The following is a 19,101-nucleotide window of genomic DNA, read 5'->3' on the forward strand; positions in this document are numbered from 1 at the left end:
CTACCTTTTCTATATCTTTATTTCTAAATGTATTGATTAATTTATTTCTACTTCCACAACACTGCTTCCTTCTAACATGGTTATTTACCAGCAGCTGGGCTCATCTCAGAACTCGTATATTCCAAGTCACCCTGTTTGGCTCAAAACTTCAATAACCTGTAGTTACTGAGAAAAATAATTTCAGAAAACTCTTCAGTGGTCTCCAGTTTTGTGCTTTCTAAATATTACATGTCTGCAGTTCAAATAGATGGGCACTGCACGATGGGCACCAGAACTACATTCCCACGTGTGATAACTCCCTAAGGACCAAACAAAATGTCAGGGATCAGAGAATCCTTCAAAAATGTCTTTCCATTGAAAAACATTCTCCCTGCCCCTGGTGCTGTGGCTGCTCCCATGAGGAGCAGGCACAGACCAATGTCCCCAGCCTGGCACAGGGCTCCCTTCTCACTCACTGTTCATGTTTGCAAAAGTTAGCTCAAGCTCTGTGCTAGGAATGCAGTGATCCTCCACACTAAGGTCAGCACCAAAACTCACAGTTTTCAGTGGTGCTCACCCGAAATTTAGCTTGCTTAACAGCTTTTCCAAAAATCTTGCAGTAAATGGCAGAGGCCTGAGCTTTAAACATGTGCAGGATGCACAAATCTCATCTGAGATAACCCCCTCTCCAAAATATGCTTTCAGGAATTAGCTGGCCTCCTGATTATAAATTAATCCTTATTCCAGTAAGCAACTAAATAATGATTATTAGGAGCATGTATTTTCCTTCATCTTGCACAATAGGTGAGAAGATGCTCCATTCTAGTTCTGTTTATGCAAAAAAAAAAAAAAAGACTATATTTCTGCTTCTTATATGACCTGTTCTCAAGTCAGAAAAAAGGAAAAAAAAACTGGCTTCCACCAGAATGAAAACTTTTTTATAATAATATAACACAATGAGAAATATGTTTTCTGAAGACATACAGGAGAAAGATACAAGCTGGGAAAGAGTAGAGGACTTATGTCTCCCCCTGACTGTCTGAGCCTTTGGCAACTGATCTGCTTTTAACAAATTATTTGTCAATGAAAAATAACTCCCTTTTCTGGGTGTTTGAAATCAATTATAATTTGGAGGAGAATGCTTTTTTAATTAAATGTTTGCCAAGACAGGAAGTATATCCAATTATAAAATGAAAACATTATTTGAAAATGTACTTTCGTGCTTCCCCAAAGAAATTTCAGAAATAGCTTTTAATATTTTTTTTTTCCATAAACATCTGGCTAACGTTAGATGGCTGATTTTTGTAAAATACACATTCATTGAAAAATTTAAAATTTACTGTCAGGAAAGTTTCAGTATTCTGTATACGAAATACAACTCTTTAACTTGCCAGTGTTATTAGAACATACATGTATACAGAAATAAAATGTTTCCTACATAGATTATAATACTTAAATTTATTTTGAAATTTAAATAAAGATCAGCAAGTAACCCATCACTGTCTCCTCTGGCTTTTATTTCTGGCACACTGTCCCAAATGTTACCAAAGGAAAAATCAGCTTGCAAGAGACTGGAAAACATGGAATTTATGGATTGAATACTTGGTGAATCGTGTTATAAGGAAAAGAGCAGGGGTGACATAAACTTTATACTGACAGGAGCTTCCATGTATGGCTGCAATCCCAGCTTAAAGAGGGTAAAGGAATTTCTTGCTTTCTTCCTCAAGCAAAGGCATTGCTGCCTCCCAGAACCAGGAGGCATTAAGTGTCTCTTTCAGGGCTCAGGACAGGCATGAAATCCAGATGTTTGTTAATTTGCAATGCCTTCTTGTATTTTCTGAGTCTGAACAAGAGTATGGATTGCAGTGTGCAGCAGAAGACAGTGTGGTGTCTTAGTGTGCAAGAATGCACAGAAAAAAAAAAAAAAACAGTGAAATCCCTGTCTCACTAAAGTAAAGCATAAAATTACCCCAGACTTCAATAGGAAACCAATTTTATGTAAAGAATCCAAATTATTCTTGAGGAACATTTGAAACTGCTTGTCATAAAGGAAAAGAAGTCAATCATGCCTGTCTTTAAAATACCACTGACAAAGAGCCACAGTTTGTATGACTCACTTAATCGTTCATTACATGTGAATTTAGGGCTTTCTCCCTTTCAATCCTTTCAAGCTGTCTTTTTATAAATACAAATATTGAGACACTGTTGATTAGAAAGATGACGAGGCAGAGAATAACTAAATAAATTACTAAGTCCACACTTAGACAATGGATGGAAACTTAATAAAGGCTAAAAAAATCATAGGTTTCCATTGGGGATGCTCAGAATGAGCATACATGGACCTCTGCATTAGTATGAGGTCACATGAGTTAGATGAAAATACATGCATCCTGCCTTTGCTTATGCCACCCCTTGCAGGTTTTATTTGATTTTTACACAAACAGAATTGATCCTTTCACGCTTATTCTCAAAGTTTCACTGTGGTGTTTTTTATCTCTGTGAAAAGAGCCTGAATAAACTGTATAAAGCAGATCAGCTGCTTCAGGCAGAAAGAGGGCTTGATTTTTGGAAGGGCTCGTGTTGACTGCCTACACAGATACAAAATTCAGTTACTCTTAGGTAGGCTGTTTCTTTCATGCTATGTATTGGAACTAGAAAAAAGTTCTATGGTTTTTCTGCATTTATCATAAATCTCCTATGTCAATGTCCTTCCCTTAAAACACTGGGAAAAATTACAGATCCTCCTTATACTGAAGAAAGCTTGGGAAAGGAACAGTTTGTGGAATAGTAGGAATGGAAAAAGAGAAAGGAAAATAAAAGAGAGGAGATGAGATGAGATGAGATGAGATGAGATGAGATGAGATGAGAGGAGAAGAGAGGAGAGGAGAGGAGAGGAGAGGAGAGGAGAGGAGAGGAGAGGAGAGGAGAGGAGAGGAGAGGAGAGGAGAGGAGAGGAGAGGAGAGGAGAGGAGAGGAGAGGAGAGGAGAGGAGAGGAGAGGAGAGGAGAGGAGAGGAGAGGAGAGGAGAGGAGAGGAGAAGAGAGGAGAGGACAGGACAGGACAGGACAGCAGAGGAGAGAAGAGAAAGAGAAGAGAAAGAGAAAGAGAAAGAGAAGAGAAGAGAAGAGAAGAGAAGAGAAGAGAGAGAAGAGAAGAGAAGAGAAGAGAAGAGAAGAGAAGAGAAGAGAAGAGAAGAGAAGAGAAGAGAAGAAAAGAAAAGAAGAAAAGAAAAGAAAAGAGAAGAAAAGAAAAGAAAAGAAAAGAAAAGAAAAGAAAAGAAAAGAAAAGAAAAGAAAAGAAAAGAAAAGAAAAGAAAAGAAAAGAAAAGAAAAGAAAAGAAAAGAAAAGAAAAGAAAAGAAAAGAAAAGAAAAGAAAAGAGAAAAGAAAAGAAAAGAAAAGAAAAGAAAAGAAAAAAAAGAAAAGAAAAGAAAAGAAAAGAAAAGAAAAGAAAAGAAAAGAAAAGAAAAGAAAAGAAAAGAAAAGAAAAGAAAAGAAAAGAAAAGAAAAGAAAAGAAAAGAAAAGAAAAGAAAAGAAAAGAAAAGAAAAGAAAAGAAAAGAAAAAAAAGAAAAGAAAAGAAAAGAAAAGAAAAGAAAAGAAAAGAAAAGAAAAGAAAAGAAAAGAAAAGAAAAGAAAAGAAAAGAAAAGAAAAGAAAAGAAAAGAAAAGAAAAGAAAAGAAAAGAAAAGAAAAGAAAAGAAAAGAAAAGAAAAGAAAAGAAAAAGGAAAACTAGATGTTATGTTTTTAATTTCTTACCCTCCTCCATGGTTTAAAGCCAACCTGCCAATTTATGAATTCTTATTGTTTGGATTTGGCACTGTTGCATTACAAACTCTGTTATGAATGACTGCATGATCTTTCCTTTGGACTGCAAATGTCCTTGGACAGGAACTCTTGTTTACTATTCTGTTGTACCACATCTAGACAGGCTGAGGGATTGGGGTTGTTCAGCCTGGAGGTTTCCCAGGGAAGCTGTGGCTGCCCCATCCCTGGCAGTGTCTCAGCCCAGGTTGGATGGGGCTTGGAGCAACCTGGGCTGGTGGGAGGTGTCCCTGACCGTGCATGGGGGCTGAAACCAGGTGGTTTTTAAGGCCCCTTCCAACCCAAACCATTCTATTATTTGATAATCTTGCCCAGTCTTTAATGAGGGAAAGGCAATGACTTCTCATACTCCCCGTGGCAAACTCCCTGTCCTAACAGGTTGTCCATAAACAGTGGCTGGGGAATCATTGTTCCAAGCTCACTGGTTTACTTAACATATTCCATTTGCATATTTACATAGTACTTGTAGCCTAAGAATTATATTCTTTCGATTGTCAAACATGATTTCAGGGCATAGTGGAGAATATTTATCTAACTTTTCAATTTTTAATTTTTTTTTTTATTTATAGTCCTAGTTTGCTTATGTATATTTATAGTTTCAAAAGACAGTAATGCAACTAGGTGCCTTTGAAATCTTTGCTTATTTTTGGTACTGCTTGTAGACTTATTTGAGCAGATTGCTTCTTTTTATTAAATCTCTTTTTTTTTTCTTTTCCTTTTTTTTTTTTTTTTTAGAAAATAAAATCCAGATTGCCTTTACCCTGAGGGCTTATAAATTAACCCCTCCCTACTTTTATATATACTCCCCTGTGGCTTGAAATACTAGTAGAATATATAATACATTCACCCACGCTCAGTACATGGCCAAGAAATGAAAAAGGAGCAGGAAAGCACTAGCAAATTATGATGCTGGCTGGCAGATCCAGGACCTCAGCCCTCAGAAGATGAGAAGGAGACTCTTAGCTTGTGGTTAATTTCCAGAGGGAAATGACTAGCTGCTGATCTATAGGTAAATACAGGATTTGGTTATTAAAAAGACATGGGGTGAGTGTTTCAAAATGCACTACTGATCTTTTAATTTTTAATTTAAAAACAAATTCTAAAGGTAGTTTGAGGTTGCTTGATTTAAAGAGAACTAGCACTTAGTACCTCTGACAGCACTTCTAGAGTCCCAATTACTTTTGAATAACTTGCTCCTTTAGTCTAATATTAATGCCAAGATGTATAGAAATCAACCAGTGGAAACTAAGGAATTACAGAAAGTGAATGAACAACTAAAGCAAGTATAAATTTTTTTATACCCAACCTGGTTTTAAAAATTATAATTGACCTTTTCCTCTGATTTTATTATTTATTGTAATTTAAAACGTAAAAAAATGATGTTGATTTTCATGGGCATATTCCACTCAAAAGGAAACTTAATCATAAAACACAAAATGTCATAATATGAAAACTATACAAAATATAAAACTATAACTCAATCTAATACTATAGCTCAGTTTGAAAACTAAAAGTTTAATGTACAGATGCAAAGAAAGATCTCCTCCAATACAGCTGCATGAAGATTTAAAAACCATTGAAATATTATTAAAGATTTAATGTTTTATAAGGCTTTCAACATCAATATTGAGCCACTGAATAAAAATAAAGTTCAGGTAATTTACAGTACTAAAAATTTGTAGATGTTATTAATTTCTGGTGAAGTTACTGATGCTTTGTTAAAGACTACACTCCTTAAAATTTAAAAGAACTTCACATAGTCTGTTATGTAAACAGGTAGCGTGTCACTTAGTCTTCTTATTAATTATGGGGAAAGCCAGAATGCTTTTAGAGAACACCAGCCTGGATACAAAATTTTATTACTCTCTCTTTCAACCAAAAGTCTCTGGTTTGCGAGAGCAGTAACAAAGACATTGCTGTATTTATAGTTTAGCAACTATGTTAAATGTGGAGTTCACTCCAGTTTTGCTGCCAGTTGATACTATCACATGATAGAAAGTATTCAGTCAGTGTTTACCTAAGAACAAATTTACTTTAACAAACCTGAGATAACCCTTGGTTAATTCAGAAATGCCACTGATGCTATTTAGTTGTGTAGGATAATGAAGAAGCAGTCAGCTTTTTAAAGTTCTGTTTACATCTTGGGTTGGCTCCCAAGGTAAATTGTAGATGATTTCAGGGTTATTACTAGATACCAAGAAAATAACATACTTCTGGAAACACAGTCTTAACTAATTTTTTTTTCCATTTCTGATATTGCAGTCGTAATGCAATTTGTTGTAATGTAATTTGTTAAAGAAGTGCAGAAACTGAGGTCTGGTGTTAGTAACCAAAAGTAGTTTCATTTTCTAATGGAAGAAATGAAACTCTCTAGACTCTTCTTCTTGGAGTATGTTATTTTGAATATATGCTATTTTTGGACGCTGCAGAAAAATGCAAATTCATAATGTTCTAATTTGGCCAGAAATATGAACCCCAACAGATTAAACCACATGATCATGCTGATCTGAGATGCCAAGTAGAAGAAAACACAGAGGTCTCTGTTTCTAGTGAAGAAGGATGAACAAAGAGAACTTTTGATGTTTATTCTTCTGCACCCTAAAGAAAGAGGACTGACCAAAATAGTGCCATTGTGGAATGATGCAACTAAGACAGAAGATTCAACCTTATAGTGACCTTTTCATCTTCCTTCAGCCCTGTATCAAATTCTTCCTGCTGAGCTGCATTTAAGAGATTCAGAAAACACTTCTTTAATGGTGTTTAAAGCTCTTATTGCCAGATAAAGAACAAAGACTATTCATATGATTAAATATTTATGATGCATTCCTAGCAATGCCCCTCATATATATATATATATATATATATATATGCCCCTCAAATCAATTGCCTACTCCAAAGTTACATTGCTTGAGACCTTAATGTGTAATACTGCAAGCAGGAAATACAAATTCTTAATTTGTAAAGTAAATAATCAAGCTATTCTTCTTCCTATGCTTATATATGCTTTTAATATATTTCCAGGAAAAAAAAAGTGTGTTTCAAAAGAATGTAATTTTTCAGCTAGTGTATTGATATACAGGTTTTATTAAGCAAAAAGATTATTAAGCCAAGTGCATGTATAGATGAACTTTTATTTTAGTTGGTGCTCCTTTTGAATGAAAACATTTCCTTCTTTACTAATTGCTTTACAGTGTCAGTTTAAAGGAGAAGGGAAGCCAGTAACAAGGTAATGATATTTCTTAATAAGCCAGAAGAGGGAGCCCCTTAATAGGGCAATCAATTTCCTACTCGAGTCTCTGTTTCCATAAGTTTCTGCTATACATGAGGTTAAAGTGAGATGAAATGCGAACAATGCCAGAATGAATCTTTCTTTAGCTGTATTTTGCAGGCTAACAAAAGATAATTAACAAAACTGTAATTCTCTATCATGCTTGCTTTCTTTGAGAACAAAGGAGACTAATAGCAAAGTTCCCGTGGTCTGCCTAATCCTAAATTAACACAAAATGACCCCTCAGAGCTCCAGAATGCATTTAAAGTGCCTTTCTGATACAGTGCTGTGCAGTTTCAATTTTACTACACACACACACACATCACACAAACATCTGTGACTCATCTATGCGTGGAGATAAAAGGGGGGTGGTCCAATGCAGGCTGAGAAGAGCCAAGAAATAAAAGATCATTGCCTCCAGAATTTCTTTTTAAGTAATTTTATGGGACAACGTCAGAATTGGCATATATCTCAGCCTTGGTTTATAGTGCACAAAATGGATCTTCCAACTATTTTTTCCATACAGTTCTCTCTGAGAGCAGTTAACCCCCTAAAACTTGGAGGTGCTCCACGTTTTACCACTCAGCTTATTTTCTTCGAACATATGTGTTTACTTCTCAAACTGAAACAGTAATCTTGCCATTGTCTTTTGTAATCCCTGTTTGCAATAATGCAACATCGCTGACATTGCTAACAAACCACTGAGTTTACTGAGCAAAGGGGACTACTCTGACAACATTGCTTTGGTAACACAGACCTTAGCAAGCACAGTTCTCATTAGTTCTGTAGAAGAAGGACCAAGGGGCTAATCTCCCTCTCTGCGTGGGTATTTTGAAAATCCTTTCCCTGTTGTGTACCAGAGAACTTAAGCAAATACGCAAAACTAAGCTTAAGTTAATTACTGATTATTTAAGTAAATGCTAACAGATTTTGCTGACTAGCAGTGGTCTTAGAGCAAGAGCTTGAAATCAAATCTGTACTCAGCAGATTGAAGCCTAATGAGCAACTCAGTATCGAAATCTTTTTTCAAGCTTAAATTCGTAAAAAAACCCAGTTCCATTACAGTAAGTGGGTACTTTAAAAAGGGATCAGAGTTTCTGACACTGGCTTCAGTAGGAGTTTTGCCTGGACAGGCCTATGCAATGGACCAAAGCTTCTACAGAAAGGCTAATTTGAAGGAAACCAGAGTATTTGTCTCTGTTGCATTTGTTGAGGTGCAAGATTTTTGACACTGCTGAAAACAAGCTTTACTAACAAGAGCAGCACAAATACCAACTCCCCACCCCCCAGCTGTGGGGAATCAACCAATGCCAGTCACTTTTTAATATCTCGCCACCAATATGAAGCTATTTTATGACTCAGCCTTTGAAGGTAGTCCTTTGTTCACTCAGAAAAAGAAATTATAAATTATTTTCTCTTTACCTGCACTGGTGCCTGCACCGGTTGTAAGGTCTCCACCCATCAGGCCACCTAAAGGGTTGAAATGAAATACCACGAGTAAGCATGATAAATTGTAACAGGCAAACATTCAAAACATTTCCTCTAACTTCAGACTCCCTGCTCCAGTACCCACCACTGTTTTTCTCTGATTTCATAGAATAGTTTGTGTTGGAAGGGACCTTTAGAGGCTATCTAGTCCACCCCTCCTGCAGTGAGCAGGGAAATCTTTCACTGGATCAGGTTGCTCAACCTGTCCTTGAATGTTCCCTGGGATGGGGCATCTGCCACTTCTCTGGGCAACCTGGGCCACTGTTTCCCCATGATAACTGTAAACAATTTCTTCCTTATATCTAATCTAAATCTACCCTCTTTTAGTTTAAAACCATCACCCCTATGTCCTATCAATACAGACCCTCCTAAAAATAGTCCTCATCTTTCTTCTAATCCCAAGTGATGAAAAATAAGTTATAATTGAAAGTTATGCATAGTTTCTCCTAACTAACCACCTTTAGCTCTCTAATAGTCAGAAAAGCAAAGGCTTTTCTGCCTACATAGGAAGGAGACGGAAAGGTCTTGGACGAGAACATAACTCAAAAGGTATAATATATATTCACACAGCTTTTCATTTAAATTTCCTCAGCCCCTCACAGACATTCACTCTAAAGATCTTTAAAACTTCTCGTTGAGCTTAGGGACCTCAAATGGTTGTTTGAACCCCATGTACTTAAGTATCTTGAAGTTGCTTCAGCCAGACAGATTGAATGAACATAATCCCCATTTATCCTATTGAGAGGTGAACTCATCACTACCAGACCAAAGCAGAGCCTCTTGCTATACAAGGCACTCAGCCACAGAGCTCAACTAGCATTTACCCATCAAGGCACTTGTGAATGCATGCATAGTAATAAATTCTGCTTTTAGGCTCTACGCTGATCATTGAAGTCATGAGTGTCCTATTTTACTTGCTTCAAGTTGTTTGCATTGGCTACATTTTCTCCCCTGCCCCTTTAAGCTCTATGGTATAGTGAGTCCTTGCATACATTGAGTAGACAAGCTGCCTTTTTATGAAGCAGCAAATTGTCTGCCCTTTCATCCTTTATCGATTTCCTTTAATCTTAGTCAATATTCAGCTTTTTCTACAACTTTTTTTTTTTTTTTTTTTTTCTCTTTTATTTTCTAAATTGGGAATAGAAACCCCTTTGGATCTTCTTTTGAGATTTTTTTTTTTTTTTTTTTTTTTTTTTTTTTTTTTTTTTTTTTTAGCACAGCAATTTTGGACAAACTGCAAGGACCGGTAAAAACGAGAGCTCTTGTTTCTCCGAGCAGAGTTTTCAAGTGACCTAAGGCAGACAAGCAGCTGACAAAAGATCATCTAAAGGACGTGACTGGACAGAACCTACCTGTGTTACCTGCACTCGGAGGCCGATGTGTCACTCCAGGAGACATGCTATTTCTTTGCAAAGAAGGGTGAGCCAGTGGCAAGAGGTTGGGGTTCCCCAGTGTGCTGACTGGGTTACTGTACACCAAACTGTTGTGGTTGGACACTGGGATAGACACTGGCATCTCAAAGTTTGGTGGTGGAACAGCCTGTACAAGCAAAAAAGGGAAACAAAGACCAGAATAGTACAGAAGCACAACAGCCTTCAAGTGCAGTTACTCTATATTTAGTTCAAATATTTTGTTGTTGTTGGTTAAAATATTTACGCTCGCCTCCCTTCCCCAAGAGTCAAGAGAAGAGTTTTGAAAAAGTCACCAGGGCATTTAAATATGATTTTTCAAATCGTGATTCCATCTTCCTTTAATACAGCTTGCACATTCATTTTTGTGAACTGGGAAGATTTTTCCTTTTTTTTTTTTTTTTTTGTACAAAAAAAACCCCCTGCTTTTTGAAGCTTAATTTTCTTCTTTCATTCTGTGAAGTCGTAATTGTTCACTTGTGATATCTTAATCTAGTGTCACAGATGACTGCAAGATCAAAGGTACATGATTATGATGACTTCATCACAAAGAGGAAAATTGCAAGGGGTGGAATGCTAAGGGAAAAGCTTTAATTTCAGCTTATGCTGGTTTAGCAACCAAAAAGATCCCAAATCATGTTAAAAGCACAAACACAGAAAATTACTTTTTTCCCAAAGTTTCTGTCTTAGTTTGGAGAGGCTTAAATTAAGTTCTGTGCAGGGACAGGTAGCAAATAAGAGAACTTTAGATACATACCAATCTTTTGCTCTTTGCATGTTTTTTCTGTTTGTTTGTGGGTTTTGGTTTGTTTGTTTTGTTGTTGTTTTTTTGAAGGGGGAGAGGGACTGGTGGAGTTTGGTGAAGGCTTTTCAATATACTCTTTTTATACTTTAAGGCAGGACCCTCTCCTGAGCCACTTTTCTTTGCAATAATCCCTTTCAAAAAAGAATCAAATTATGGACCACTCTGAGACTGAGTGAGGGGATGCAGTACCTGATTCTCATTATGCTCTCAGAAAGAGCAACTCAGGTTTTATTGGTTGGTTGATTGGTTTGTTGGTTGGGTTTTCTTGGGTGGCAAGATTCAGTTTCCTGGATTTCTTTAAAATTTATAACTCTGGTGGCATTCAAGCTCATCATATCTCCATATTTAACCTATTTTTTTTTTTAAAATAATTAATTTATTGCCTTTTTGAATGGAAAGAGAATTATCTGACAGCATTTTAAATATTCAAATGCCTCAATGCAAACGAAGAACACCTTGATTTGCCATTTTAAAAGTGTCCCATCAAAAAGTTCTCTAAACCAGTCTTGTAAAGCCTTCAGAGGGAAGAAGTCACAGATTTTAATTTTGCTATTGGCAGCTGGTAGTAGCAGTAAGTCTTTAAGGACCTAGCAGGAGTATGTTGAGAGCTGGACACATGATCTACTATGTCAGGCAGCAGAAGCACCCTGACCTTGTGCCTCCCACATGTCTTGGGCTGGCCTGAGCTGTTGTTGGTTGTTGTGCATCCTTACAGTTGTGCCTTTTCCTTTTCTTCTCTTCCTCTCTTCCTTTCTTCTTCTTCTTTCTCTTCTTCTCTTCTTCTCTTCTTCTCTTCTTCTCTTCTTCTCCTCTTCTCCTCTTCTCCTCTTCTCCTCTTCTCCTCTTCTCCTCTTCTCTTCTCTTCTCTTCTCTTCTCTTCTCTTCTCTTCTCTTCTCTTCTCTTCTCTTCTCTTCTCTTCTCTTCTCTTCTTCTCTTCTCTTCTCTTCTCTTCTTCTTCTCTTCTCTTTTCTCTTCTCTTCTCTTTTCTCTTCTCTTCTCTTCTTTCTCTTCTCTTCTCTTCTCTTCTCTTCTCTTCTCTTCTCTTCTCTTCTCTTCTCTTCTCTTCTCTTCTCTTCTCTTCTCTTCTCTTCTCTTCTCTTCTCTTCTCTTCTCTTCTCTTCTCTTCTTCTTCTTCTCTTCTCTTCTCTTCTCTTCTCTTCTCTTCTCTTCTCTTCTCTTCTCTCTCTTCTCTTCTCTTCTCTTCTCTTCTCTTCTCTTCTCTTCTCTTCTCTTCTCTTCTCTTCTCTTCTCTTCTCTCTTCTCTTTCCCTTTCCTTTTTTTCTTTTCCCTTTCCCTTTCCCTTTCCCTTTCCCTTTCCCTTTCCCTTTCCCTTTCCCTTTCTTTTTTCCTTTCCTTTTTCCTTTCCTTTTCCTTTTCCTTTTCCCTTTTCTTCTTTTCCTTTTCCTTTTTCTTCTTTTCCTTTTCCTTTTCCTTTTCCTTTTCCTTTTCCTTTTCCTTTTCCTTTTCCTTTTCCTTTTCCTTTTCCTTTTCCTTTTCCTTTTCCTTTTCCTTTTCCTTTTCCTCCTCTCTTTTTTTCCCCTCTCCCCTTTCTAGGGGACATAATTCTGCTCTAAATATAAAGGAGTCATTTTGCTTAACCACTGAAACACAGCAAGATTTTAGTTCAGGGCACGATGTCAAGGATACATTACACAAATGCCTAGGGACTTATTTCAGGGTGTTAATTTAACTCTGAAGTCTCCTATGTAGCCTTGTTTTGTCAGACATGGACATAGCAGAATGGCTGAGACCAGATAGGGCACTTGAGTGGATGGATCTGCTGGCATTGCTCCCCTGCCAGGGCTGTATGCTGGGACATGTTCCTAGACAAGAAGCTGAGGTGCACTCCAAGGACAATATTTTCCACTGAGCTGACTGGTTTAAGTAGGGGTGTGCTCTGGTTTGGGCCAGGATAGAGCTTATTTTCTATGTCTTGTAATTTTACTTTCAGCTAAGTCTCTGGTAAGTAGCTGCACTTGCTGAAATGAACAGCAAGTTTCTCAGTCAGTGTCTGTTTCTGGGACTGATCACACTCAATGTTTATAGTTACAGCTAGAGAATGGGCTGCAGAACCAAGGACACTGCTCAGTTCTGAGAAACATCTTGGGCTCTGGAAAGAGAAAAGGAGTAAAGAGGTCCCACCTGCAACCCTCCTTTAGGGAGAAGCAGACAAGATAAATGACCAAAATTGACCAAACAGAGTATTCCATCCCATACACCTCATACTCAATATAAATCTGAGGGATCACGAGGGTCAAACCCCTTCCTGCTTCCCTTCCTTCACCCTTCCCCTGTTTGCTTCAGCATCCTGGGAGGATTCCATCCCTTCCTCTGCCTGTGCTCCTGATCCATCCCAGCCTGAATCTGTGTGTTCCTGCCTCCAGCTCCCAACTGCTGCTGACCCCAGGATTCCAGCCTGGACCGTCCCAGGGCTGCTGTTTTTACAGTTCAAGTCCAGCTCACTGGCTGCATGCATGGAACGTCTTCCAAAGGAAAATTTTTATGGAGTATGTAGCACAGGAGTATCAGAGTATGTCACAGCTGAGGTCTGTGCTATTTGGAAACAGGTTAACATAGCATAACCTGAAGTATTTTATCAGCCTGAAGTATGTTTGTAAGCATGATATTCTCTTCACTGGCCACAGAAGTAGCCAAGAGGTTCTCAAATACCATGTACATCAAAAGTGCATGGCTGTGTGTGGAGCTAAAGGCCAGCTGCTTCTAATAATTTCTACCTTTTCAAATATTTTTAGACAGTGAATTCACACGAGCACAGATGTCTTAGCTCCACCTTTAGCCTGGTGTGAAACCTGAATGAGCCAGCACTGAACCTCACATTACTGCAGTGGTCAGGGCTGTGGTGGTGATCTCTCTGCCTGGTGGCTTTGAGCATCTGATGCTGCCTGCCTGAGCATCAGATTTAGTGTCATCCACTGGGAAGCACTTTGCACAATGTCTTCTTCACTTCTGTCATGAGATGAGTGAAATCTGCCCCCCAGCCTGGCAGCTGGTAGACAACACCAATACTCTCTGAATTTCTTTTCCCAATCCCAACCACTGCTGAGGCATCACATCCTGCACTACTGGTACAACTGAAAATCTGAAGGTTTTGCCAGTCCTCATCTCATTATTATCTCTATTTCTTTGGTGCAAAAAACAAACCCTTCAAAGGGTGCACTCTTCTTTTTCTACATGAGGACAGCACACAGGAGCCCCACTCTCAATTGTTCTTGTGGCTGCCTGTCTCCCTAGTCATCACTGAAACATGCAAGAATACCTGAAACAGACACCTAGATTTCCTTTTCTAACTTTATTTTTTTTTAAAGCTAGTTAAGCAGATTATTTTTGCAATTTCTGTAGCAGGGGTTTATTTACAGCGTTCTATCTACTGTCCAGTAGATACTACACCATTCTATCTATTTAGAGAGCTCTTCATAAGCAATTATATCATGGTGAAGTCAGTTTATTCTCTGCTTTGCAGCACAATATATCTGGAATACAGTCATTTTTATTTCTTTTCCTCAGTAGCTAAGGGTTGGAAAGCAAAGTTTGGATAAGCACCAGCATTAAGCAGCAAGTGTCTAGGTAGAGTTTTGCTCTGGATGCCCAATTTTGTTACAGTCTTATATGTCCTTCACCAAGAACTGCAAACTACTGCAGATTCCCCAGTCATTCTTGGTGGCAAGTCATGGGGCATATCTATTCCAGCTAGGCTTGATGGACATTATAGCTTAGGATGCACTTGTGTAATATCTATATTAGTAAATTAAACTTGCCTAGGAACTGAGGCCATCTGAGGCCACAGAGCAGTCCATCTCCATACTATTAAGCTTTCTCAACCTCAAAAACACCATGACTGCATATAAACTGACAACTGGGAATTGTTCCTGGCCTGGGCTTACTACCAAAAAAGAGCTAAGAAACTGTCTGGGAGAGCATTATTTGGCCAGTGCCAAAAGCATGCCAGAGACTGTTCAAACAATTCAGGGCAGAGATAAGCACCTCCTGCTGCCTCAGTATGTTCTTTACCATTTGTTAATTTACTAACATAGGCATAGCCCTACTCTAATGTGGGTGCCATTTGCCACATTTTGCCTTTTTTTCCCCCTCCCCTCCACTGTCTGTTCTCCTTTGGACACAATTGCCAAGGAGGGCAGATGGCTCACCTGAGAGGGTACACACAGTGCTAGATTTCTGCTCCACAAGCTGTGGTATGTTGTGTAAAGCAGAATGCTGGGGGCTTGAAACACTCAGAAATTAATGGACCAAACATTCTGTGTTAAATATTGTTTTTATCCTTTCCATGTTCAACCAGACCTTCATTTATTTAGAGGCAGAGATACTTGTGAAGCTCCCTTCTAGCGGACCATTTCTGTCTCCTCTGCTTTCATCACTCTTATGAAAACTACAAATAAATGGCTAATTATTATCAGATGTTTTAAAACAATATAAATACTTACCCCAGAAAATTATCTGAGGAACCATTATTGGCCTTAGCTGTTGAGAGCAAAAGCCAATTTTGTTTTCATTTGGCAGCAGCTTTATTCTGTTACAAGACCAGGCAGATGCATTGCATTCTTTTATATATTTTGTAAGTAGCAATTTAATGATTTGACTCTGTGACTTTTTGTTCAATTTTGCTTTCTTGTCCCCCACCTTTGATGACCACAAATAAATGAATGTAACTTCCCTGACCTTTGTACAGTTCAGGATATTACTGTATATAATATGTGATGTTTATAATAAAAATATGTTATATTCACAAATGTCTATTATGTACTGTCTTTGAGCTCCATCTTGCCCATGTACATTTGGGTTGTGCCAAAAAGAAGGAATTCCTGTTGCATTAGGGGAGAACACCTACTGATTCTTCCTTTTGTGGGAAGCAGCTTGATGGAACACACAGGCCTTGAGCTCTTCATGTGAATTATTCAAAGAAGGGATATCCCATCTTACATGAAAAGAAACTCTAACATTTTGTAGTTCTTTACCTCTGAAGCATCACTGAAATAATTTCACAGCAAGATAATACACTGTATCCCCTCAAGGCAGGAAGTTACAAAAGTGATGTACCATGTTTTGATTAACTGTATTTTTTCTGATTCCTAGAATTTTCCTAGTTTTATAGAAAAGACCGTTTCCCCAAATGCTTATGGAGACAAAGACAGTGATAGAATTCACTACCACAGGAATGAAGTTTCTTTTCTGAGTTCCTTTTTTCATGTCTTAAGATGCCAAATGTCTATAATATGCCACTTAGTCGGAATTAAACCAGGTAGCATGAGAGAAACAGGATCTGAAGGACCACCTCAAATGCAATCTTTAACCTGGAAAAAGCTTGGTTAAATACTCTCTGATTGGAAATTCTGTCACTTTGATTTGAGCAAGCCAAAGGTAATCCTTGAAAGAGGAAAGGATTGGCAATTTGTAGGATTTTGATGTGAAAAAGGGTTAAGCATTCCAGTCACCCAAAATGTTACAGTCATTGTTTGTCAAACTGAGTTCCGTCCTAGGAAACCAAATAAATGGTGACAGCTCTAGAGCTTTTAAATCTTATTTATTTATTTATTTTTGATTGAGAAAAAAAAAGCTATGCAAGGGAACCAAATAAAAAGATATATAGTATTTATGTATTATTCCTTGATATTTTATATACATGTTTTGCAACTTTAATCAGCCATTAAAATTTTTCATTCGTTTAAGTGAAAATCTGATGAGAAATAACGGGAAGAAACTTAGGCTGCATGGGATAGAACCTGGGCATCCTTTAAAGGTATCCTCAGGGTAGGTATCAGATTTTGTACAGGTAATTGACTAGCACTACAGAAGAGACTTTGCTTATCCTGGGTATATAGACATCCTTTTTTGACTATTAAAACCAATATTTGTGAACAAAGAATGAATACATCCAAATGATCTCTTCTAGAATGAAACAGCTACCTATGCAAATTCTTTAAACCTGGACAAATCTTTGTTTTGCTGCGTCCTCTTCCACTTAAATTTGGAAGATGGACCAGATGTGATCCGTGTTCTTTTTGTCAGCTTCATAAATGCAGTGTTAAAGAGTGACAAAGTATTTTCTCCTTGTATTTCTTGTACAAACAAAATAGCACATGCAGAGTTATTTCTCTTAGGTATCTGGCAAGGCATATGACCGATGGTTAGAAATTTTGACTTGGTTAAAACAAAATTTAGCTCATGTTAAAGCATTAAAGGAATGCTGATGATGTCAAAGCAAATTCTCTGATAAAGCTGTAAAATCACCCCAACACACAAACATGTCTGAATCCTACCATTAGGCTCTCATGCAGGCTGTTTCTCTGCAGCGAGCAAGTAGCTGTAACCCTTCAGTGCTGCAACTGAGTTTAGCAGAGATGAGAACTCAAGTAACACGCCCACAGTGCACTAATTGCTATATATAAAGGAATTTCAGTTCTACATCATTTTTTTATATATCACCACAGAAAGTATTCTGTGGGTTTGTTAGCCTGTCCACAAAGAGAGATTTCCATTGTGATTTTTTTTTTAGATAAAATTTAGGCGAGTGGTGAGGTAAAACAGTTCTGTAAATCGAGTGAGTATAATGTATATATGTGTATTTCACTTCCTTCTGCAGGTTTCACCTATAGTAGGCTTTGTCTGTGTGTCAGAGGTAAAGACTTGGAGGGAAAATATGTCGTGTGTAATTTTCTGACCACAGTGTTTAATTATATATATATTGGGCTATTAAAGCCTGTTTCCAGCTGATATGTTTTCTTTAAGAAGCCAGAACTGAAAGGGTTATGGTTTGTTACTGCAGCAGTTATCAGCAGACAGCCATCTAACCTTTGGTACTTACAGGTATTTTATGGCTCTTGATCATATTATCAAATTCTTCATTAATTTTTTTGTATTTTTCTTCAGTGCGTGGGGTGAGAGCGTAAGAGGAGTCAGGATCGGGGCTTTCACAACCTTTGTTTTCTTTCTTGTTCAATGCCTGCCAGGTTCAGAGAAATATCAAAAGTAAAAAAAATGAAAGGGAGCTCAGAGTACTTACACATAATCTTTGCCTGCTGATCATTAGATCAATATCTTCATTAATTTTTCTGTACTTGTCCTCAGACTCAGGGCTGTGACCTACTGAATCGTCTGCATCGGGGTCTGGACTGTCACAGCCATTAAGTCCTTTCTTTCTCAACGTCTGAAATACATAATTTGGAAAGTTCAGTCCTTGATACAGGCTGCAAGAAAGACTCAGCAGTGTTACAGTAACACAAACTGCCCAGCAGTGGAAAATTTTACATTGTGTCTTAGGGAAAGAAAGTGACTGGAGATTCACCACAGTGATGCTCTTGGACTCCAGTTACCACTGGCAAGAGAGGACCATACAAACCCTTTCCCTCTGAAACTAGAATCGGTCATTAATGAATGAAGCTGGCAGTCTGGCAAAGTGCCCTTCCCACCTTATCCAACATCATTATAGAGTTAAAATACCCACCCAAAATGTGATTTATTTGAACACATTTATCTATTTGAAATGAATGAACGTTGAAAGGAAAGGAGACATGCAGTCCAACAATTTGCTATTTTCCTTTTCTCTAAAGAAAGATACAGGAGGAAGAAATTAAAACAAAAAATTTGCAATACATTTAGGAATTCATGTCCTACACAGGAGAAGAAGTACCTAAACTGGCTTATTTCTTTGACTAATTTAAGGATGTAAGGGATGACATTAGCAATGCCCTGCCAACCCTAAGTATACGCTTTTGACAGGACAAGGGGGAGGGCAGAGTTGCTAAGGTGGCTGTGAAACACTGATTAGGACCTTCTAAACATGATGTTTGTTTTTCTCCAACTGTGCTACAAATGCATGATGCTCAAGCATAATGTGCAGGAAAAAGCACTGCTAAAACAGATGCTTTGTGAAAGGTCAAAACCAGATGATTTTCAGGTTCAGCAGATCAGACGAACCATCACAACCATAATCTTCATCATCAAGACAAATAACAGATGAAAAAGCTTAAAACCAGAATGAAATCAGTAGCTAACAATTCAGAATGGTTACCTGGCCTCAGATAGGTTTTAACTGCTCTACCTCAACAGCTCACCAAAGAACAGCTGTGGGCTTACTTAAGGTCAAAGAATTAGAGAAGCAAGTCTTTGTGTACTTTCCTTGTACAGGCAGTAATAAAGAAAGTCAATATTTGTAGGATTCCTCAAATTTAACTCCAAGAATATCTCAGTCATAAACTATTTAAAAACTCCATTTGTCTTGTCTACAAACTTTATCAGACAGCTTGCAGTTGATCCTGAGTAGAAATCTGGCTAAGCAGTCTCAGGTACAACATAC

The 19,101-nt window shown here is 37.8% G+C and overlaps 1 protein-coding gene across 19 annotated transcripts in view; it reads right to left on the bottom strand.

Moving 5' to 3' along the window:
* The window catches only part of MEF2C (myocyte enhancer factor 2C), a 137,938-nt gene that overhangs the window by 21,564 nt on the left and 97,273 nt on the right, over positions 1-19,101 (bottom strand). For 8 of the 19 annotated variants that reach the window (XM_071730952.1, XM_071730964.1, XM_071730958.1 and 5 more), the window contains 3 exons: positions 17,809-17,952; positions 9,910-10,096; positions 8,492-8,539 (listed from right to left, as the gene is read on the bottom strand). In XM_071730952.1, coding sequence (XP_071587053.1) covers positions 8,492-8,539; positions 9,910-10,096; positions 17,809-17,952 — 379 coding nt within the window. Of the gene's footprint in view, positions 1-8,491; positions 8,540-9,909; positions 10,097-17,610; positions 17,749-17,808; positions 17,953-19,101 lie in introns of all 19 variants that reach the window. The other 11 variants (XM_071730950.1, XM_071730957.1, XM_071730947.1 and 8 more) reach the window with 2 other exon arrangements.

Source organism: Heliangelus exortis, chromosome Z (genome assembly GCF_036169615.1).
Source record: "Heliangelus exortis chromosome Z, bHelExo1.hap1, whole genome shotgun sequence".
Lineage (NCBI taxonomy): Eukaryota > Metazoa > Chordata > Aves > Apodiformes > Trochilidae > Heliangelus > Heliangelus exortis.